The following is a 23,947-nucleotide window of genomic DNA, read 5'->3' as shown; positions in this document are numbered from 1 at the left end:
AGTGACAACGTGCCACTGGAGTGCTTTGTTTTCAGATAAGTCTTTCATAATGTGCTAGTATGCAATGCATACTGATTACTATACCTCCTGTATAATGCCTAGTACACACGTACGGGATTCCCGGCGGTAAAAAAGTCTGCTGGGAATTCCGAGGCGAAAACCTAGAACCTGCTCGGTAAGTTTTTCCCCCTACACATGGGAGGTTTTCCAGACAGGAAAACTGCGATAGAGCTTTGGTCGGGAATCCCGGGTCATGTGCATGCTCCATCGCAGTTTTTCACATAGGAAAACTTCCGGGAAAAAGACAGATGGGAATCCTGGCGGGAAAAAAGAGAGCTGGTTCTCTTTTTTTTTCAGGCAGTTTTCCTGTTGGGAAAACTGAAATGGAGCATGCGTTTTTCCCAGCTAAAAGCTCTCATGGCAGTTTTCCTGATGGGAAAACCTGTTGTGTGTGTACAAGGCATTAGACTGCACCGACTCTGGATGAAGGGGCACAGGGGGCATTTTTTGACAGCAGCATTGTCAGTCTGGGGGAGTGTTAGATATACTAGCAGATTAAAATACCAGATGAAAATAGAAGAAACAATCCTAAAAAAGAAAATGAATGCAGATATCACATCTAAGAATTGGTAAGCTGCAATATATATATATATATATATATATATATATATATATATATACACTGTATATAATAAATGTTTGTTCTTGGGTTTAATTCCTAAGTGTCAGGCAATTTAGCATATGTTATATGTGTGTTTTGGTAGTAGGGAAATAGTATATAGTATAAACGGTGTGTGTGTGTATATATATATATATATATATATATATATATATATATATATATATATATTAGGGCTGTTACTGATTAAAAATGTCATGTTCAAATTATCGATTAATCGACTAATTTTGATTAATTATAACGCACATACATTTTTCAGATCACCACCATATATAGTCCCCAATGTAATATCCACAGACATCTCCCCACTGTAATATCCACAGACATCTCCCCACTGTAATATCCACAATCACCCCCACTGTAATATCCACAATCACCCCCACTGTAATATCCACAATCTCCACTACTGTAATATCCACAGACATCTCCCCCAGTGTAATATCCACAATCACCCCCACTGTAATATCCACAGCCATCTTCCCCATTGTAATATCCACAGATATCTCCCCCACTGTAATATCCACAGACATCTCCCCACTGTAATCCACAGACATCTCCCCACTGTAATCTACAGACATCTCCCCACTGTAATCCACAGACATCTCCCCACTGTAATCTACAGACATCTCCCCACTGTAATCTACAGACATCTCCCCAATGTAATATGGTCCACATCTCCCCACTCTAAAGGAAGATTAGTGCTTGCTTAGTCTTACAAGAGAAGCCGGCTGAACACCCGCGGATCACGTGGTGTGCCTATCCGCATATGGTGACCCATTTGGATCACAGATCATTTACGTTCCGTTGCACCACTAGTACCGATCAAAAGAATTTTGATCGATCCAAAAAATGTACGTTCAATCGAGGATTTAATCTTTAATTTCCACAACCCTAATATATATATATATATATATATATATATATATATATATATATATATATGCTAAGATGTTGAGTAACTCTAAGTACAAATAAAATGCATCATGAGCAAATTAGGAGAATCTGATACTTTCCCGTTGAACAGTGTTTCATAATTGTTCCGTTTGCTTCATGCCAACAATCAGCTGATTCCCTGATTGTACTGAATGCCTGAATGCCTGGTAGATACTATGAGTTTTTTTCATTTACCCCAGCAGGCTGAACGAAAAAAAAATTGAGGAGCTTGCGATGAGGTCTCTGACTCTGTACTAACTATGCAATGTTAGTACAGAGCTCTCCCTGCTGAGCTATTGTGTTCTGACATACACACTACCACCCCACCAGAACACACCAGCATGCCGTTCTACAGAAGCCCAGCGTTCCTTCGGCCACTGTTGGACAAACTTCCATACACACAAGCCGAATGTTGGAGGGTTTCTGTTAAGCCGGCCAATACCTGACGATATTCCAACTCTGAGGTTACTTGTCAGTCAAGATGAGCATATCTTTAGTCTAAATTAATCTCATGCCAAGACCTGTAAATGTAAATAATCAGATTTTAATTTCCAATCAATCAAAACAAACAAATAGGTCTTAGTTAGTTAGAAAAAGGGCAATTGTGGTATAAACTGTGGATACACAAAGAGGACCATTCATGTCTAAAGTTTAAGAAAAATGTTTTAGGGAACATAACTGGTCTGCTCTGTATTGTAGTCCCTGTTAATTGTATACTAAGTATGTCTTCACTTATTAAGACATCCTAAACTGAAGTCTAAGGGCCAGATTCACATAGAACTGTGGCGGCGTAACATATCGTAGATACGTTACACCGCCGCAAGTTTTCATCGCAAGTGCCTGATTCACAAAGCACTTGCGATGAAAACTACGTCGGCGGCCTCCGGCGCAAGGCGGGCCAATTCAAATGGACGTGTGCCATTTAAATTAGGCGCGCTCCCACGACGGACCTACTGCGCATGCTCCATTTCCTAACTCCCGCCATGCTTTGCGCGCCGTGACGTCATTTTTTCGAACGGCAACGCACGTAGCGTATTTCCATATTCTCGGACGTGTTACGCAAACGACGTTAAATTTAAAATTTCGACGCGGGAACGACGGCCATACTTTAGACAGCAATACGATTGCTGACTAAAGTTAGTGCAGGTCAAATAACGACTAAAATTGCGATGGGAAACTTGACTACGGACGACGTAGCGAACGTGAAAATCCGTCGGGGATTCGCCGTAACTGCTAATTTGCATACCCGACGCTGGTTTACGACGCAAACTCCACCCAGCGTCGGCCGCGGTATTGCATCCTAAGATCCGACAGTGTAAAACAATTACACCTGTCGGATCTTATGGATATCTATGCGTAACTGATTCTATGAATCAGTCGCATAGATAGAAACAGAGATACGACGGCGTATCAGGAGAAACGCCGTCGTAACTCTTTGGTGAATCTGGCCCTAACTTACCAATAACATATAGCTACACCAGAATAGTTTAAGCAGACAGTAGAGACAGTCTAGCTGCCCTGGACATAGGCAAATATATGTACTATACAGTACATTCTTTTGGTAAGCTGTGAACTTCACAGGTTCCCATGGACATCACATAAAATCCATGACAACCTCAGCCGAGTTGGAATTTTGCTTATGTCAACAGTAACCAATAAAGGATTCATTGTCACAATCAACAACATCCACAGCATGGATATACTGTTTTACTATGTTCTGGTCATTGGCTATGGTGCCACAAGCTACTCAAGAGAGATGATTTTGATCCTTTTCATCTATCTGGGTGTCATGCACATATAACTGGAGTAGGCAGTGTTTTTGTCCTTTAAGTATAATAACATCATTGTGATTTGGCTTTAAATCTTCAGAGATACAATATCTACAATGTAATTTGAGATCTAGTCAGAGTCTGATGAAAGAGTTGGAAAAAGATGACTGAAGTGATTGAATTGTGTAAGTAACCATATGGATTCAGGGAACTGGGGAATAAAGTGTTAGATGGTTGAGATAAGCTTTACTACCACCTTAAACATATCTGTCTTTTGACTTGCTACCTTATGCAATTCAGACAATATAGGATTATCCTCTACAAATATTACCAGTACATTTTTAAAAATGACAAGAAGTAATGAACAGGAAAAAAGATCATCTTCACTAATAGGACTATAACACAACCTGTAAAAAATGTGGTTATTCTAAAAATTATAAGGGTTAACGTAGGTACACATTTTTCAACATGGAGGCTTTATTTGACTAGAGTTAGGACTGCACCATATACAGTGGTATTGACAAGCCACTGTGGCTTCCACATGTATTTGCAGGAGTTGTGCAACTAAAACTTCTGTTTTCAACACAAATTGAAAACAGCTCATTTTTTTTCATGCAGGTTAGCTGGTAAGTTTGCTGGGAAATATATTTTGTGTTGTTTGTTCCATGCAAAGCCGTCCTCAGCGTTAATTTTGACTTCAAATTTTGATTCGTATTTAGTGATAGTCTTTTGACTAAAATGCTATTTTAGTTTTAGTCGTTGTATTAATTGTAATCATATTTTAGTCAACAAAAATCTCTAGTACATGTTAGTCAATTAAAATCACATACATTTTAGTCAACTAAAATCAAATGGGTTTAGTTAAATTGTAATGCATAATTTAAACATTTCTCCAGAATTTCCAAACTAATTATATACTCTTGGAGAAAAAATATAATAACATGTTATTATGTGTGATATTAAGGATTGCACATGCACTACAGACACAGATTTAGCCATTGTGATATATAACTTCTTTATAAATAAAACCAAGTTTCATAAAAAAACAAAAATATTTATTTTTGACAAAAAGAAGTGCAACTTTAAAATACAAAAAAACACACAAAATGTAAACTATTTTGGGTGTAACGCCATTGCACATATTATCTGAATATATTACCAACATTAAATACTAGTAAAAAATATAAGAAAAGCCTTTTTCTTAATTTTTCTCTTTCAGCAGCTTAGTAAATGCCCCTTACTTATCCTTATGCGGTAGTGCAATACATGTTTAAACTTTAATGTTCTATTAGTGTAGGCTCTGGATGGAATTGTGTTGTCTATTTAGAAATGGCCAGCAGAGTAATGTTACTTTTGATGTCAATTTTGGATTTAGTTTTAGCCATAGTCTTTTGACTAAAATGCCATTTTAGTTTTAGCAGTATTTTAGTACTCTGAATTGTTTTAGTCGGCTAAAATAGTGTTAATTTAGTTGACACAAATATTTTAGTCTACGAAATTAACCCTGGCCATTCCATGTGCACCTTACACAAAAAGTGCATCCTGACAAGATGTCATACGGCGTCCAGTCAGGATGGGAGAGCCACCGCTCGGCCGTCAATCTGCTATCGGCCAGGTGGGAACTGGTTAAAGCAGTAAAAATAAATAAAACCAAAAATATAATATATTGCAGCTTACCAATCATTAGATGTGGTAGCTGTATTTGTTTTCTTATTTTTTCTATCTTTACCTTTTTTATTTTTTTTTCAACTGGTGATCTGGTCAGTAACATACCTCCTGTATTGCCGTGCCCCCACTCTGGATGAAGGATAAACAGACACTCCTTTGCAGTATTGTCAGTCTTGGGGGAGTGTTAGGCCCTGTACACACGATTGGTCCAAACCGACCGTGTGTGGGCCTCATCGGTCCGTTATCCTTCGGTCGAAAAATTTAGAACTTGCTTTAAAATTGAACCGATGGACGCCTAACCGATAGGTCAAAACCGACGGTTAGTACGTAAAAGCATCGGTTCAAAACCCGCGCATGCTCAGAATCAAGTCTTTCGGACCGTTCTCATCGGATGGACCGACCGTGTGTACGCGGCCTTAGATGTAGATACACTAAGAAAATTAAGCTGGACTCCACCTCACACTTCGTAAGCAGTTACAACAAACAGTTGTTTTTCCTTTTGGGATAAAGGTTTTACATAGATAAATAAAAGCTGATCACTATGAGTACTCCTGTCAGTGGTAGGTGGTTTTCTAAACCCTCTAACTGCTATGCCTACAAAAAAGATTGTTTAAAAAAAAAACTATTGTCCCCTATTGAAAGATGTCCTCTCGATTCCTGTTCTAGGAACAGCCCAAAACATTTTATTTTACTTTAATTTCCGATGATAATGTTAAACAGGGTAAATAAAGAGGGTGGATTTCCTAATGGGGACACAGACCGCAATAAACATTGACGAGTGTTCCAATCCTTCTTCTAAGAAAATGCCTTTAATGTAGGTATGAAATCTATTCATTCATATGGTCTATTTCTAATTGTTCCTTGCTCTTAGAGATTGATAGTAAATCAATATTATATTCATATGAGTTCATATTACAATGAGTTGATATTTATGTATAGATACACTAAAGTTGCACATGTTTTGCTTTTAATAGCTATTTCTTTATGTTTTTTTTTTAAAGTAATCCTAAATGAAGATAACATTCTATAACACTATGCAGCACCATGTTGGTTGACATCAAAGCTGTTATCACTAGATTTCGATTACATTAGCACTGTATCATTTAAATGTTTTAGCTCCTTGGGTAGTGTCAATTACTTTGATCCAGAGATCAGTGCCAGATGTATGATATGTAAAGGTGAAGTTCCAGACATTCACACTTAAGGCAATGCTCACATTATCAGCACCACACCTTTTGGTAATTAATAGCAGCAGTTAGAAGATTGATTGTAGGCACAATATAATATGGCATACATCCCTATACATATCTAAAGTAGCTTGTAGGGTTAAATTATGCTTGCTTTTCCATGATTAAATGTGTTAATTAACTTCATAGTAACACTTTAATCATTATTTTGTTTTACAGCCAACGTATAGGGCCACTCAATAAGAAAGTGGTTAAAGAAGAGCATTTTCTATTTGCCAATAGTTGACATTATTACTGAAAGAGAAAAAATATATAATTTTGTACTTAAAGAGGGTACATGAAGATACTAAATGGAAAAGAAATGCTCTCCTATCCTTGCAAAACAGACCAAACTTGCTAATCACAAACTGATCTAATGCAAAAACTGCCATTAGATGAAATTCTGCTGCAAGAGCGAAAAACTGCAGTCAATTGATACAACTATGTGTGACCTACTGAGTCCCTTTAAATACTTATGTTTGGTGATTTATATATCCACAGCATCAACAGTAACTCTGGGGCCTATTGGGCTGCACAATCATCTTCCAACACTTAATGCTAATGGAGATTACTAGTACAATGTATACTCTATTTTTGTGACCTCAGTTGGACTTTACATATTATTATTTTTTATTTCTCTCCATCCTGCCCTTGATAATATGTATTTTAGTTGCAAAACTCTGCTTTCTGGTACATACAAGCTCATCTCCAAGGAATTTGGCACTTGTGCCATAGACATTAAATATGGTGACTTAGCAAAGCAGGAACAAAAATTGTTTCTGGACAGCCGCACTCGAACAAGTCGTAGCCTTTATTAAAAAAGCTATGACTAAGCACTAGTTTCAGTGCGAAACACGTCAGCAGTCAGGTTTTATTTTATGTTGCTGTGACTTGTAGTGCTGTCCTTTTTTTTAATAAAGGCTACAACTTGTTTAGAGTGCGGCTGTCCAGAAACAATTTTTGAGCGATAGCGATTTGTGGGGAAATTCGTCAATAAAAATAATGGCAGTGACAATTCTGCAACTGAGCAAATATCAGTGTTTTTGATTTGATTACATTATTGAATAATTTGTATTATAATTACATTATTATTTGTTATAATTATTTATAGTTATTTATTATATTATAATTTATGATTTTGTGACAGATTTAAGTGAGTTATTCCTAAGAATTGCAGGCCTACAATACATATCACCAAATTTCCATGCAAAAAGCTGTACCGCTTTTGGTACAAAATTCCAGACATAATCATACCGCCAAGGAGGTTAGGAGGACATATCATTGCAATTTACAAATATCTAAACTAGCATAGGGAGATTCTAGCATAGGGAGAGGACTATTCAGTCTTAGGTCACTTAAGAAAAACACATGGCCACTCAATGTAGTTGGACAAGAAATGGTTTAACCTTAAACTATGTGGGGCTTTCTTTACCGTTATGCTGCGTACACACGATCGGACATTCCGACAACAAAACCGTGGATTTTTTTCAGACTGATGTTAGCTCAAACTTGTCTTGCATACACACGGTCACACAAATGTCGATGGAAATTGCGAACGTCAAGAACGCAGTGAAATACAACACTACGACGAGCCGAGAAAAGTTCAATGATTCCGAGCATGCGTAGAATTTTTGTGTGTTTAATTGTGTACACATAGTCGGAATTTCTGACAACAGCTTTCGTTGTTGGAAAATTTGAGAACCAATTTTCAAATTTTTGTTGTCGGAAATTCCGACACCAAATGTCCAATGGAGTATACACGGTCGGATTTTCCGACAACAAGCTCACATTGAACATTTGTTGTTCATAAGCATAAGAGTGGTAAGGATGTGGAGCTCTCTTGCTTCCTCTACTGTTGTGCTGTCCTAAAAAAATATCAACCTCTTGAAAAAAGTGTGGCCCTCTATCAAAAACAAAAATTACATCTGTTGAGGCATTTTTCTTGTATAAGCTTTTTCCTTTTCAAAATCTGGGATTTCTCTACATAATCTTCAAGGCTGACCTCTATGATGCTTTCCTGTGCTTCTGAATATCACATGCTGCTAACAGAATTAAAACCATTGCAATAAACGAGCCCCTAGAAAAATATAATTTCAACTCCAGGAATTTCATATGAGTGCCTTTCTAAATGTATGTTAAATGGACCTTTAAGAAATATGTTCATCCCTAAAAGATACCAAAAAACTCTAGACCACATCATAGGAAAGGTCGAGCTGGCCCTAGAGCAGGTAAATAGTCGCTCTTCAAACCATCCATGTTTGCTGGAATATGCTAATGAGAAAGATAAAACAACATGAAATGATCTGGCTCCAAATAAAGACACATTCATAAATATTAGAACGTTGATCTACCAGAAACCCATGAACTCCCCTCTAAAGGAATTCACTGAGGTAACTAATTAAGCCTGTAGAAAAAGGAAAACATTTGATTCATTTATTTCACCTCAAATACCTTAAAAAAAATCTGTGAATTTTGTTTGCTACCAAATCTATGCTGAAAACAACTACTGAATAGTAGTAATTAACCTTTCCAAGATGAGTTCATAGACATGAGCTTAGGTTATTACTGTGTAAATAAAACAAAAGTTTACAAGTATTATGTTGTAGTCAAAGACAAACTTGTTGGTTAAAAATGGAATATATTTTGTTGCAAATTTTGGATGAGCAGTTAAAGTTGAACTATTGGCACAACATGAGATATTACCTTGTATAAGTAGGGATGAAAATATCACTGTGGCTCATAGCCTATGCAGTGAGCAGAGCTGTGGGAGGGACCTAGCAGACTCAGCGAATGTGAGAGGGAGAAGCAAGACCAGTCAACGTCCACAAGGAAAGAGAACAGCAATATCCAGTCTTTAAAGCGGTAGTAAAGGCTGAAAAAATGGCATAATATGCTAGTATGCATGGGTGTCTGCAGAAATGTATGGGTGGGGGGGCATCATTTTAAGGTCACCCATTCTCCATCCCCCTTTTGACAATGTAACGAAGGGGAGGGTCTTAGTCTTCATATAAAGCGCAGGCATGCAAAGGTTTGAGAAACCTGATGCAAAAGCTTAATAGAAGGGCCAAGCTGCCATTGTCTGATTAGCAATGCCTATTCAGTTTTTAACCCCTAACCTTCCCCGCCCCTAAACACGCCCTCATAGATTATCTCTTGAAATTATACTGTTAAATGTTATATACAGAATCGAGTTAAAGAAATAAACATTAATAACAATATTAACATAAAGCATGTCAGTGCCCATCAGTGCAGCCTCATCAGTTCCCATCAGACAAGCCAATCAGTGCCCATCATTGTAGCCTCATTAGTACCCATCAAAAAAACATAGATGTGAACGTATCCCATAGGAAACTATGTTAAATGGACTGTAGCACATTTATGCAAAACAAATGCATAGGTTTGAACCAGGCCTAAAGACCCTGAAAGAACAGAAAAATATATTTTTATCTGAGTATATTAATATACTCAGCTCTAAATTTCCAGTTGTGGACCGAAAGCACACTTTTTGTTTTAACTAGGTGCCGTCAACCCTGCCCATTGTCTTTTGTAAAACTATCATCAGATTGATCCAGGATTTTCAGTTGTGCTTCTATTGTCAGCATTCTGAGCTCTCTGTGTATTCTAATGGGGATCCACCAGAGAACACAGTGTACAGAAATACTGCATTCTAAATAGACATGTACATTCGTTTTCGTCCGAATTCCTATTTTGTCCGAATTTCAGGTATTTTCGTTATCGGTTTAACAAACGATAACGAAAGCACAGAAAACGAAAACCGAAAAAGATCCGACATAAACAAATGCTTTATTTTCATTTTCGTTGCGGTCAAATGTGCCTAACCTTAACTCTATTAGTCCAATATTATTCTACATAAAGAGAAAAGATTTGACATAGAGAGAAAAGATTCGACATTATAGAGACATGGAGAAGAGTCGATATAGAGAGAAAAGATTCGACATTATAGAGACATGGAGAAGAGTCGACATAGAGAGAAAACATTTGACATAGAGAGAAAAGATTCGACATAGAGAGAAAAGATTCGACATAGAGAGACATAAATATTCGACATAGAGAGAAATAAAGAGTCACATGTTTTTTTTTTTTTTTTTTTTAAAGATTCTGGCGAATCTTCTTTTTTTTTTTTTTAGAACATTCGACAGACACCATAAGCCTTCAATGTCAGATTCAACCTTAATTTGGATTTTCGGACGAATGCATTTTTTTAACGAAAAACTAAATAAATAAAAACGAATTTCGGGAGTAACTAAATAAATGTATTTTTCAGACGAAAACGAAATTACGAAACAAAATATTTCAGTGTGCACATGTCTAATTCTAAATGTATCATCATCCATTTTAACCGGTTTCTTCATAGCAATTTGTGGAAAGCTTGCATTTTGTGCTTTTTTGTTTTACATTGACCATCATTTCTACAATTCTGAATAAAATCAGTGCACACCTGAGCTGCCCTCCAAGCACTCCTAAGCATTCCTAATATCATTTTCTATTACCGATTTGAACAGTTTTGCTATTTTGACAACATTTCTCTGCCTGAACTGCTTGAAGATAATTTCTTGTGCACTGACCCATATACTCAATGTGGCAAGCAACAATTCAATCTGTTGCACCACAAGGAGAAGTGACACAGTGCTTGGCTAGCATTAAATCTACTAAATAAGACTATTATTTGTATTGATTTTATCTTTATAATGCTGAGTTTAAATATTAGGTTCATGTCACCTTCATAACTGAGCACTATGTATCACTTCCTAACTGAAAATGAAAAAAAGTCACAAATCAGGAAATTGAGAGGACAAAATTAATTGAAAATGACAGATATATATAAAGGATTGGAGGAGGCAGTAATATGAAAGCTTAGATAACTGAACAGATGCATATGAGCAGAATAATGGCAGTATGTTTTGATTGGCACCAACTCTGGCACCTATTTTGCTTTACCACAGCAGATGTCATTGCTATTATCTTCAGTTTTCACATGAGCAGAAGGTAACAACAACCCTTCTATTGACTAGAGCGGAAGCGCACACTATCGGTGCAGAGACTCTAAATCTGTAAGACAAAGCCAACTACAAGGAACGTGTGTACCAGGTGGAATGCGACACACAAATATAAATACAATTACTAAAATAAATCTGGTTGTTCTGGTATAAAATAACTAAAAAGTAATGAGATAAATGTCATGCAAAAAGTATTTTAGAAATGTAGGTATCATGATACATATACATACCTTTGCATAGCTAAATCTATTTTGTACTTCATTTATATTTGATGTTTAATCTAGTGTAACCTAGCCGTTTTAAAGGGGTTGTAAAGGTACAATTTGTTTTTCTCCCTGGTGTGGAGTGTCGTGCTTGCCCCCTCCCTTGGACTACAGGAGAGTCAGGACGCCCACTAACACACAGCTCCTTTCTCTATCTGCAACGTAGAGAAAGTCCTGACTCTCCTGTAGTCCAAGGGAGGGGGCAAGCACGACACTCCACACCAGGGAGAAAGCCTTGCATTACTGTGTGTAGTTACAGACAGAAGAACAAGTGAGCATTTCTCAGAAGAAATAAGGATTAGGTAAGTGAAGGAGGACTGCACTAAGGTAAAGGAAGCTATTTGGGAAAGCTGGGCAAAGGCCCATGAGAAACCATCTTCTTAAAGGAACACTAAAGGCAGAATTTTTTGAGGGGTAAAATAACAAACATGTTATATTTACCTCCACTGTGCAGCTCGTTTTGCACAGGGTGTCCCCGATCCGTGTCTTCTGGGGTCCCTCGGCGGCTGTCTCCGCTCCTCCTCGCAAGAGCTTTTCACCTTCATGCAAGCTCCCTCGCTTGGTGGAAAGCTCTTGCAAGCACGTTCCCGTGATACAGCCGCGGCCATAGCCGCCGACTGTATCACTCGGCCCCATCCCCCGGCGCGCCACGTCATTGGATGTGATTGACAGCAGCGCCAGCCAATGGCTGCGCTGCTATCAATCCATCCAACCTAGCCAATTAACGGCCAGGCTGGGAACCGGACAGGATGACGGGGACGCGCGCGGGACTTTCGAGGGGTGAGGGGGGCAGTGCTGTCGGATGTTTTTTCACCTAAATGCATGGGATGCATTAAGGTGAAAAAACATTTACCTTTACAACCCCTTTAATTAGAGGCGCTTATGGGTGGGACTGTTAGCATTCAGTGGCAATAAGTAAACAGTTTTATGGGGTTTTACAATCAAAAGAAATAGTGTGCTCAGAGATCTATATAGCAGCTATCACATCAATAGACAAGAATTGACATTAATGGAATATAATATATAGTGCAGTGCATAAAGTAAATACAAGTGCAAACAAATGTAAATATATAAACAGTAGAAAAGAATATATAGAATGTGATCTGAAGTAATGACACCACATTGATTGGTCAAAAAATACAAACAGTATATAATATACAGTCCATAGTGTTAACACCTCTTCAATGTGTAGGTGGCCATGTATTAGTCCTTGAAATACTCACTTCTCTTGTGCACCATCACCATAGAAAGAGGGCAATCTGTGCTTACCATATAGAGTTGACTCCCTTACAGAGGGTATGGAGTCAATTACACTATATATGCCTGTGATATCCAAATCACCTGCCCTCTAAAGATGGTCATAAAGATAGAATATACTTAAAGCGGTGTTCCACCCAAAAATGGAACTTCCACTGTCTGGATTCCTCGCCCCTCCGGTGTCACATTTGGCACCTTTCAGGGGGATGAAGGATCAGATACCTGTCTAATACAGGTATTTACTCACACTTCCGTCGAAAGATCGCTGCAGTATGCATGGAGATCTGTCTGGCCCCTTCTCCACCCCCCACTGTCTTCTGGGAGACACACAGGTCCCAGAAAACAGCAGAGATCACTCAGAATGTGCAGCGTGACTTGCGCATGCACAGTAAGGAACCAGGCTGTGAAGCAAAATTGACGCTCTATTTTTGTTTATAGCACAAAAAATAAAAACCGAGAGGTGATCAATTACCACCAAAAGAAACCTCTATTTGTGGGGAAAAAAGGACGCCAATTTTGTTTGGGAGCCACGTCGCACGACTGCGCAATTGTCAGTTAAAGCGACGCAGTGCCGAATCGCAAAAAGGAGCAAGGTCCTTAACCTTTATAATGGTCCGGGTCTTAAGTGGTTAATACCGATTTAAGGTTTAGTTAATGGTAACACGTAAGCTCCAGGGCTAGGGGTTAATATCAAAGTGGACCCTTCAGTATCTTTAAAAGTCTGCATGCATACATTCTTGACATTTACCAATATGCAGCAACAGTATCCTTTTTCAAAAAAAGCTCCAAGATTTCCCATTAAAAAAAATATATATATTTGTGCACCAGTCAGTGACTTTGCCTAGGTTGAGATGATGTCATCATTCTGTTGCAGGCAGGAGGGAGCATTTTCCTCAGTCTCCTCTCCCCCAAAGTTCATATTGCAACATTGTAACTTTGTAGCAAGTCACAAGATAAGAGGCTGCAGCAGGGGACTAATCTGAATGTCTCTCTCTCCAAGTCTTCCTATCAAGAATGGTTTGCATTCATTCAGAAAATTAACAGCAGTCTCTAAATGGTCCCCATGCTGAGTTGCTGACCTCCTGTATTCAGGGTATGCATCAGATAGGCCACTCAGCATGGGACCTGGAAGCAAATGGAGATCACTGAAGGAGCGGTGTCTACTTCAGGTATTTGTATCTTTCAGGAATGGTATATACATAGTTACATTGGTCTAGACTGATTGCTAGACCAATGCAACTATGTAAAAATATACCATGCCTGGGATTCTTCTTTAATATACAAATCAAATATAAGCAAACTTGGACTTTCTTGTCTTTGATGAAAATTGGAAGAAAGCCGCATGTGTCTTCATTTAAAATTTTTGTTTTCATACTATTTTACCTTTTTTGCATAGTTATCCTCAACAAACATACACACTCAATGAATTCAGCAATGTTTTTCTGCAATCCATGACTCCTGTGGCCTGGTCTGGGGCCACTATCTTTCTTTGGTACATCATTGGGAGCTGGCTGTGTCTTCCATATTCTTGCAGCCAGTCCCCAATGACACACCACCAGGACCATCCTAGGATACAAGACAATGATATAACATGGGGTTGTGGAAGCAGTGATATGTCTTTCTTATATGGGTGAGAATGAAGTCAGGAGAGCTGCTGAATTAAAAAATAAATAACCAAAAATATGGATTTTTTAAATTGTGGCAAGAGGAGGGTTGTAATGGTGAAAATCGTATTTCTTTGTGTGTGAATGTCCACTTTAAAGTAGTAGTAAACTCTTGCATAATAAAAAATTTCCCTCCAAGTTAAGGGCATAATGTGCTAGTATCAGGCCCGTCGCTACAGGACAGGCAAAAAAACAATTGCTTGGGGCCCCGAGCTGGCCTGGGGCCCCCAACTTCCCCTTCCCAGGCTGTAGCGTGGCCGAGCTCCTTATCCTTCCACCTGGAGTCCTGTCAGTCTGACCGGGTACCGCATGTGGTACAGGAGATTCAGTTTCCTGTTCCCGGCCGGACTGATAGGAAGTGCTCACTTCCTTTCAGTCCGGCCGGGAAGACAGGAAACTGAATCTCCTGTATCTAATAGGGGACTGGGGAAGAGGCCGGGGGAAGAGGAGCTCGGCCACGCTACAGCGGCAGCCTACAGGGAAGAACAGGAGGTAAGAATATAAAAAAAATAGTGTAGCATTAAAGTAGGCTTTGCATGTGGGGGGGGGTGCTTGGGGGCCCCCATTATTTTGCTTGGGGCCCCCAAATTCCCTCAAACAACCCTGGCTAGTATGCATCACATACTAGCACATTATGAAAGACTTATCTTAAAACAAAGCCCTTCAGCCCCCACCACTGACATGGCTTACAACTTTACCTAGTCTTCTTTCCGGGTTTGTGGGCTCTGGCCATTTGAATGGCTGAGCAGTGATGATGTCACTCTCGTACATGCGCACGGGAGTCATGGCCACAGCTCAGAACTCTGAAGGGATGGTATGAGTATGCCATCTCTTCAGAGCACATGCATTGGTTAATGTTTAGAAGATATTCCTTGTACCTACAGATAAGCTTTATACGTGTACCTATAGGTACAAGTGTTCAAGTGGTGTTTACTACTACTTTACGCTGCATTAACAGTGTGGCTTTATGTGAACAGAAGCTGTTTTTCATATAATACTACTACAGGATTCTATACTACCCCTGTCTTTGATCTGGCTTATTTGCAAAGTTGTGACAGAATAAAGTTTCTGGAAAAGACTGTATCTGGGTCTTATTTTAGGTCTGTTAGTCAAACAAATAGTTTGAAAGCCAAACCGCAACCAAACCGTTTAATATAGAGGGTCTCCAAACTTTTCAGTAGGAGTGAATACTTGCAGGCAGGGCCATCTTTTCCATTGGGCACGCTGGGCAGTTGCCCGGGGGCCCCGCTTGCCTGGGGGGCCCCACCGGCTGCCCAGCAACCCCAGTAAAAAATTGTGGAGAGTGACGGGTTAGAACTGCCCATGCCCAGTTTGCGGAAATCACAGAGAAGATCCGGTCCTCCACGAATGCGGGGGGTTGCTGATGTAAGGGGGGAGTGAATGCAAAAATGTAAGGGGGCACTGATATAAAGGTTCCCCCTCCTATATTAGTGACCCCCCTTACCTTAGTGTATTTACTCTACGGAAGGTGGTCTCTGGTCACCAGAGTGCCCCCCACATCAGAGTTCCCCTTTACATCAGAGTCTGCAGGATTCCCCCTTACAATGCAAGGGGGAACTCAGTCTGCGGACCCTGATGTAAGTGGGAAAGAGAAAGCAGTGGACTCTGATATAAGGTGGTCTCTGGTCACCAGAGCCCCCTCTCCACATCAGAGTTCCCCCCTTAGATCATGATTTGCAGCGTTCCCCTTTACATAAGAATTCCCTTTCATGGTAAGGGGGAATCCTGCAGACTCTGATGTAAGAGGAAACTCTGTGCTGGCTGGGTTATAGTAACCTGACCTTCATGTCAATGAAGACATTTTTTTTTTTACTTTTGTTTAACTTAAACACATTGGCCCAGATTCAAGAAGCTATTGCGCCCGCGCAACCATAGGTTGCGCGGCGCAATAGCTGTTTTGCTCCCGCGTAGCGAATGCCCCTGATTCAGGAACATCGCTACGCGGACTGCAGCCTAGGATATGACAGACATAAGCCTCCTTATGCCTTCATATCTCAGGCTGCATTCTTGCGTTGTCCGCTAGGGGGCGCGGCCATTGTGATCGGCGTATAGTATGCAAATTGCATACTACCACCGATTCACAAAAGTTGCGCGGGCCCTGCGTACGCAAGGTACGGAGTTTCCGTACGGCGACTTTAGCGCAAGGTTGCTCCTGCTGTAGCAGGGGCAGCCAATGCTAAAGTATAGCCGCCCTTCCCGCTCGTGAAATTTAAATTTCACGTCGTTTACGTAAGTGATTCGTGAATGGCGCTGGACGCCATTCACGTTCACTTAGAAGCAAATGACGTCCTTGCGACGTCATTTGCCGCAATGCACGTCGGGAAAGTTTCCCGACGGAGCATGCGCTGTTCGCTCGGCGCGGGAGCGCGCCTAATTTAAATGATTCCCGCCCCCGGCGGGATCATTTACATTAGGCGTCCTTACGCCGGGCTAATTAGCATAGCGCCCGCGCAATTTACGGAGCTACTGCTCCGTGAATCGCGGGCATATCAAAATATTTGCGTGGGCGCAGAGCAAAAATCGTTGCCCTTTGCCCACGCAAATATTGCGCGGATCTACCTGAATCTGGCCCATTGCTTATAGCACTAGCTATATGTTTATAGTTTAAATACTGACATTTGCATTGTTCGGCACTGAAAAATGAAATTTTAGGTACTTTTTTTGCAGTGGCAGTAAAAAATGTGGTTCTGCCAGTAAATTTTATGATTTTTGTCAGTAATTCTCGTGCGTGATTGTGTAGACAGGGCCCCAGTGCACTGTATTGCCCGGGGGCCTATAATGCTCTTAAGATGACACTGCTTGCAGGCCTATAAAATCCACATCTGGGTCCCTATCAGAGTCCCTCTATAGATCAGGGTCCCCCTCAGAGTCTCCCTTTACATTGGGGTCCCCATCAGCGTTCCCCTTACATCAAACGTGGATACCATAGTCAGACTCTGCTAACCTTAATCCTCAATCAGTGCTTAGTAAAGTTGATCTAAAGCATTAAGTTTTTTTTTACCTTTATGCATTTTATGCATTAAGGTAAAAAAAAATTACTTCTGTGTTGCAGGATCGACCCCTCCAGCCCTCTCTTTTTCTTATCTGAGCCAGATCTGATCCAGCGATGTGCACAAGTGCCTCCCTTCTCAATGGGCCGATTGATTGCAGCAGGAGACATTGGCTCACCCTGCTGTAAATTAAATGCTGTGATGAGCTGCCCATTCTATATCAATAGACACAGACAGGGCAGCTCAGGAGTGAGCCCACATGAGTGCCTCCATGGAAAGCGTCTTTCCATGGGGGCACTCGTCGAAGAGGAGGAGACTGGAGCGCCAGCAGGGAACCCCAGAAGAGGAAGATCCGGGCTGTGCTGTGAAAAACATTGTACAGGACAGGTAATTATAACATGTTTGTTATTTTAATAATAATACAAATAATAATAATAAAAAAAAAAGTTTAATGTTACTTTAAGGATAGGCCACTGAACTTAGCTGGGGGGCAGATCAAATCTTATAGCAGGCCAGATGTGGTCCATGGGCCATAGTTTTAAGACCCCTGATTTATGGCATAGAAAGAGCATCTGTCAGATTTTTATTGCTGTCTGTGTTTCTATTGGGACGATTTCTCCATCTCTTTCTGTCAAAGCTGGAATGATGAGAATTTTCACATAAGGGACACAGAGAAATTCCCCATTATTAGTAAAGTGAAGACGTGTTACAAAGTCTGACAATAATTTGTTTTGCACTCTGTGCCTTCAGAGGCCCAATGACAACTTCACACTCCATTTCATGTGTGCATATTGAGCCAAAGTGAGGCGAAATCTCCCCAGCAGAGTTGTGCAGTTGCACAATATCTCCCCAGTAGAGCTGTAAATATTGACCTCTATTCCATCCAAAACAAAACTAACATTTTGGCTGATATTAAGTGTTAAATTAGTTAGCCATTTTGCTTTCAGGGATGCTGTTGGAACAGCAGGGTACTGTTAAGACCTGAATTACAGCTGGAAAAAGTTTGTAAATCACTGGTACACACACACACAAAAAGCCCATGCTGCCTGGTTCTAATTGTTTGTTATTCTATACTGCTAACATGATGTGTGCATTTGTGCATGTGTTGAAACTTATTTTCTATCAAGGACAAATGTATAATATAGTGCTTCTGTCATCACTGTCATAAAAACTGTACTGCTTTTAAAACTGCCTATAATATAGTGGGTCAATGTAATAGTTTTTCCTCAATTAGGAGCATAATTATTTCAAATCCAAAATAGGAACAGCGTAGGCTGTCAGCGAACACAAATAATTCATTGAAGAGTACAAGCTGGCTTTTCTTCAGAACCAAAAGCAAAAATTATCCAACTTTATACCACAGCTTCCGCAAGACTTAATAAAAAAATTAATTTCAAGATACATTGAACGGTTTTGACTTCATGTGCATAAAAAGTTTATTTTAAAAGGAAGCAGTTAGAACAAAGATGATTTGTATTTCACACCGTTGATCTCAGATTTTAAGTTACTGTAGTCAGGTAAGTGAGACATTATTGTTACCCTAATTAGCTAATGACGTAGAAAGATTTGAAATGCTGTGTACTTTGCATCCTGACAGTTAGAAATATATGAAGGAAAGAACTTACTAATAGTATGCCATTACATAGAACAGGGCAAAGGGTTTTATTAGGATAAATTCAATTTAAAGGGCATAATGAAAAGGCTGGAAAATGTCAAGTGTATAGAGTGGTGTGAGGTTGAACTTTACAAATAAAAAAGGGGGTGTTTTAAAGTTAAGCCTTGCTGAAAGTGGTACACTCCTTTACGTTTTCCCATATACAAGATGAGTATTTTTGAAAAATTAATTTAGCTCCTTTTTCACATGTTCTGAACCTCGGTGTCAAATGATCAAATCATCATCATCAAGCTCATCACTATCTAACGGAATCAAAGGACAGATGCACATGGCTTTTAAAGGCAGTTCACAAAAAGTGGGGGAGGGTAGAAACAATGTCCATTTTTAATTGGTATTTCTGCATCTCTGAATTTTTTTATTTCATATCATTACTTAAGGTAGTTATATATCACGGTCAATTTACGCAGCACTTTACATATACATTGTACATTCACATCAGTCCCTACCATCAAGGAGCTTACAATCTAAGGTCTCTAACTCACATTCATATACTCGAGCCAATTTAGACAAAAGCCAATTAACCTTCCAGCATGTCTTTGGAGCGTAGGAGGAAATCGGAGTACCCCGAGGAAACCCATGCAGACACAGGGAGAATATGCAAACTCCAGGCAGGTATCTCGTGGTTGGGATTCGAACCAGTGACCCTTATTTTACTGCTAGGCGAGAGTGCTACTAATTTATACTCTTATACAGTATGTGCATTATTCTTTTTACTGTACACATATGAACATGCATACAAAAGTATCAAACATAACATTGCAAATGTATGTTGTATAATGTATAATTAATAATATTTTAGCATTCACTTTCAGGAGCAGCCAAAGCACATTTTATTGCAAGAGACGCAGCCAAAACATCTGCTTTAGTTACTTCTAATCGGACACCTCATTTACATACAAAGTAAAGACTCATCTTGGTTAATCAATTCAAAGATACAATGTTTCGCAAAAAAAAAAAAAAATGAGGATTTAGTACCTCCCACACACACAAGAACAATGTGTAGTACAAAAGAACAATGAATGCTTGAAACTCCAGAATTAATTTCTAGTTCAGTAATAATAGACACTTCTCTGGTAGATTGTTATAGGCTATAGCACCTTTATACTATATCATTTTCTGTTATATAATTTCTTCTTTGCTTCTTCATCATCAGTTGAGTAAGAGGTCTGTATCATAGTCATTGTAAATAGTAAAGTATTCTGTTAAACTCTGTACCCAGACATACATTTTTCGGAACTGCCTAGGCTTAAAACATGGAGAAAGCCTTATGTTATGATTATAGAGCGTTTATAGATTATGGTAATTTGTGACATATATAAGCAGGTGTCCACACCACAGGTTACCCATTGGCTAATGACACTAGTTACCCATTTAAATGGTATGCAAACAACTGGAAAAAGGAACTGGGGTGGCTAGTAGGTAGGTAGAGTTGTAATGTTGTGTCTGGTCTTCTGTTTAAAGATGAATAGTCCTCATCCAGAACTCCCCATTACTGCCATAAAATATGGGAATTGTTAGAAACACATGGAGTACTGAATGTGCAGAAGGGCTACAGGGGGTCTCATCTCTTCATTCTAGAAAATGTGTTCCCTACAGGTATGACTGGCTTAATAAAAGTTGATAACAGCTTAGAACTCAAACCTCCACCTTGGGAAATATCTCCAGTCTACTTCACACATATCACCTGAACCATACCATAATCTGTGCGTGATATTCACCTGCTTAACATGGGGGAACCTTTAATCTAGTTCAGATTTAGCAGCAGATATGTAGCATTAGTGCCTACTGAACAATGTATTCAATTTATATCTAATGAGGTAGACCACTTTACCACAGTTCTAGTTGTTTTTAGAGCTAGAGGAGATGCAGAATCAGATTGTAATGTTTATGGAAAATTGTTCTACAGTATATAAAAATTAGTCTATCATGACTTTTTAAAGCAAAAGGTTAGCATGCCATCATTGAGTCATTCTTTTTATGTCCTGAAACAGTGACTATACAATTAAAATTCTAAAGCATGTAAATGATATTACAAATCTTGATATGAACAGTAAATAAAAATGCTGGCAAAAGACAGCCCCCTCTTAATTTTATGAAATGTTGCATAAAATAATATCACTATAACGTGTATGTAATGTCAATGTTACCATTCTCCAAGGTAGACAAAAATATAGCACAACCCTGGTTATAAAGGAGTTAAAGCTGCAAACATGTAATCATACATTTTAGCCCTGAAGTAACAAGTGAAGACAGCGAATGAAGATGAAACAGACAGCTGGATTGCATTGAATGGGTTTTGTTTAGCTTTTTACGGCCAGGTGTTTTGCTATACCTGTCACATAACATAAAAGATCTCAAATGTTTTGTTGTTGCGTGTAATCCTGTCAGCCTTGAAGCAGTCTGTTGCACATCACAGACTTCTGACCTTTTAAGCACATAGAAGCGAATGAATATCTAATTACAACAGTGCATTTCCTTTCATTAACAGGTTCAGTGCAGTAATTACACACAGAACACACATAAGGTGCATTAGGCTTCATATGCTTCCTTTAGTGCCTAGACAGCACACCAATATTATTATTCATATTCTGAATAGCATAGGTGCTAATTGACCCTGGTTGCCCAGGAAAAGTTGTCCTTGGAAACATACTTCATTGTTAGTACTGAATACCCAATATAGGTCTCTTTTTATGTTTGATGAAAAAAAATGAATAAAAATCACAAAAGGTGAACCAAACAATGAATGATTAAAAAAAAAAACAAGGTAATTTCAATTAAATTTAAAAATGATAGTTACATGGCTAAAACATAAAATAAATTAAAAATGTATCCCTTATGTACAGCTTCAGGAGTTCAGTCTATAATAATTAAAAAAATGATATTTATACTCCAACAAAAACTAAACTGAAGAAAAATCAAAAAAGGTAAACCAAACAAAGAATGATTAAAAAAAACAAAACAAGGTAATTTCAATTAAATTTAAAAATGATAGTCACATGGCTAAAAAATAAAATAAAACAAAAATGTATCCCTTATTTACAGCTTCAGGAGTTCAGTCTATAATAATTAAAAAAAAAATGATATTTATACTCCAACTTTCTATATGTAACGGTTAATAATCAGAACAAAATAATAATATTAATATTGCAATTTTTACATGTCGTTTTTTAATTATTTGAATGATACAAATTGAATAATGTGATTAATAAAGTAATACAATTAAACTAAGCAAAAGAAGTTTCATACAGTTAAGTAAATATGACTTAGGCAAGTTGTCTTGTAATGCTCTACTTCCAGCTGTCAGATTAGTTCATTTTAATAATAAAAAGTCTTGTTAAGTCGCCTGAATCTTACCTTTAAAAGACAATCGTAGCCGTGGTTGTGTTGTGTCAATTGTCAGAGAGCCAGACGAGTGAATTCCAAAGAGAAGTAAAGCTTTAATCAGGTAAAATGCCATGCTGGTCAAAGTCAGTTCTAAGTAGTTCTCCTCGGTTTGTACTTCTGCTTTCTGCTAGAGTTTAGAGAATAGCTCTCTTTTCAGTGACTTCAATATCTCCCAGAGGAATCCCCTCTCTTCCTAGTACACATTTCCTATTTGTCATGCTTCATTACAATGTGTAACATAGAGTGGTCTATTGCCAAGACATTTGTTTACAGACTGCCTTGTCATTCCTAAGTCTTGCCCAGTGCTGTGCTGTCTCGCAGTCCTGTGCTCAGTATTGCCAGGCAGTCGGAGAATCCATCTGAAGAAAGACCATTAAAATAAAAGAAAAAACTCCTCCTTGCTGCTGCTGCACCCTGCTAGAAACCTCTTCCTTACTGGGATTTGCCTTTAATTCACCTTTTATAATTAGAAGCAATTTTTTTTTTTAAAGCACTGTTAGATCTTAGCAGGGATGCTGGTTTGGGCTGTCAGCCGCTCTCTCTAGCAAGAGAGCAGTGGAGGATGAGGGAATAGACTTCGCTACTCAATTGCCAGGCAACTCCTACTCACTGCACAGTAGCTATTTGTGTCATTGCCCAATTACCATTTTTGAAATGTGCCTTTCATGTGTTTAAATAGGCTGTGCTTTTAATGATTGATTGGAAGAAAATCAAGCCATATGGTTGTCATATTTTTTTAAGACGGTAAAGTATCTTAGAAAACAAAGTGTGATTTTAATATCATAAATGGGATTTTAGATCTGAAAGATCTACAAACATATTTAGAATCGGTAACACATATACGTGAGTTGTGGATAGTAAAACAATATTTTTCCTTTCACTGTATTTTATTCCGTATAGTAGAAAAAAAAAACGTTTTTCTGTGTAAGAAAAAAATGCATCTAGGTTGGCAGAAAAAGCACTTCTACTTACCTGATCCCCCATGTGCACAGACTCACCATATGCTGCTGGATCAGTCCCAGGCTCTTCTTATCTTTTATTGTGGTGGTAGTGTATATTTAACCACTTGCTGCCCACATAACGCATGTGTGTGGCAGCAAAGAGGGTGGGCTTTAACACCCACATGACACACATATGCATCGATGGGTGGCAGAGCTTTCTGTGCTGAGAACATGCTCACAGTGCCCTGCCAGCACAGTGAATGAGATTTCAAGGACAGATCTTGGTCCATACTAATGATCAGGAGCCCATGGGACTGGCTGATGGTCATTAGAGCACTGTGTTGCAGCCAATCCCATTGGTTATGTAATTGGCCAATACTTCATACTACTTTTTGTTTTCCCTGAAGGTCAGATTGAGGGAGTAGACTGATGTAGCCAACCCATTTTCAGCCTGGTGAT

General features: G+C 38.9%; 1 protein-coding gene across 1 annotated transcript in view; it reads right to left on the bottom strand.

The window, feature by feature from the left end:
- SEMA3E (semaphorin 3E) overlaps positions 1-23,114 on the bottom strand; it is a 185,187-nt gene extending 162,073 nt beyond the window's left edge. The window contains exon 1 of the mRNA XM_040343439.1: positions 22,518-23,114. Coding sequence (XP_040199373.1) covers positions 22,518-22,620 — 103 coding nt within the window. The 5' untranslated portion in view covers positions 22,621-23,114. The remainder of the gene's footprint in view (positions 1-22,517) is intronic.
- Between the last annotated feature and the right edge of the window lie 833 nt (positions 23,115-23,947).

Source organism: Rana temporaria, chromosome 3, assembly GCF_905171775.1.
Source record: "Rana temporaria chromosome 3, aRanTem1.1, whole genome shotgun sequence".
Taxonomy (NCBI): Eukaryota; Metazoa; Chordata; class Amphibia; order Anura; family Ranidae; genus Rana; species Rana temporaria.
This window is presented reverse-complemented; position numbering and strand designations above follow the sequence as displayed.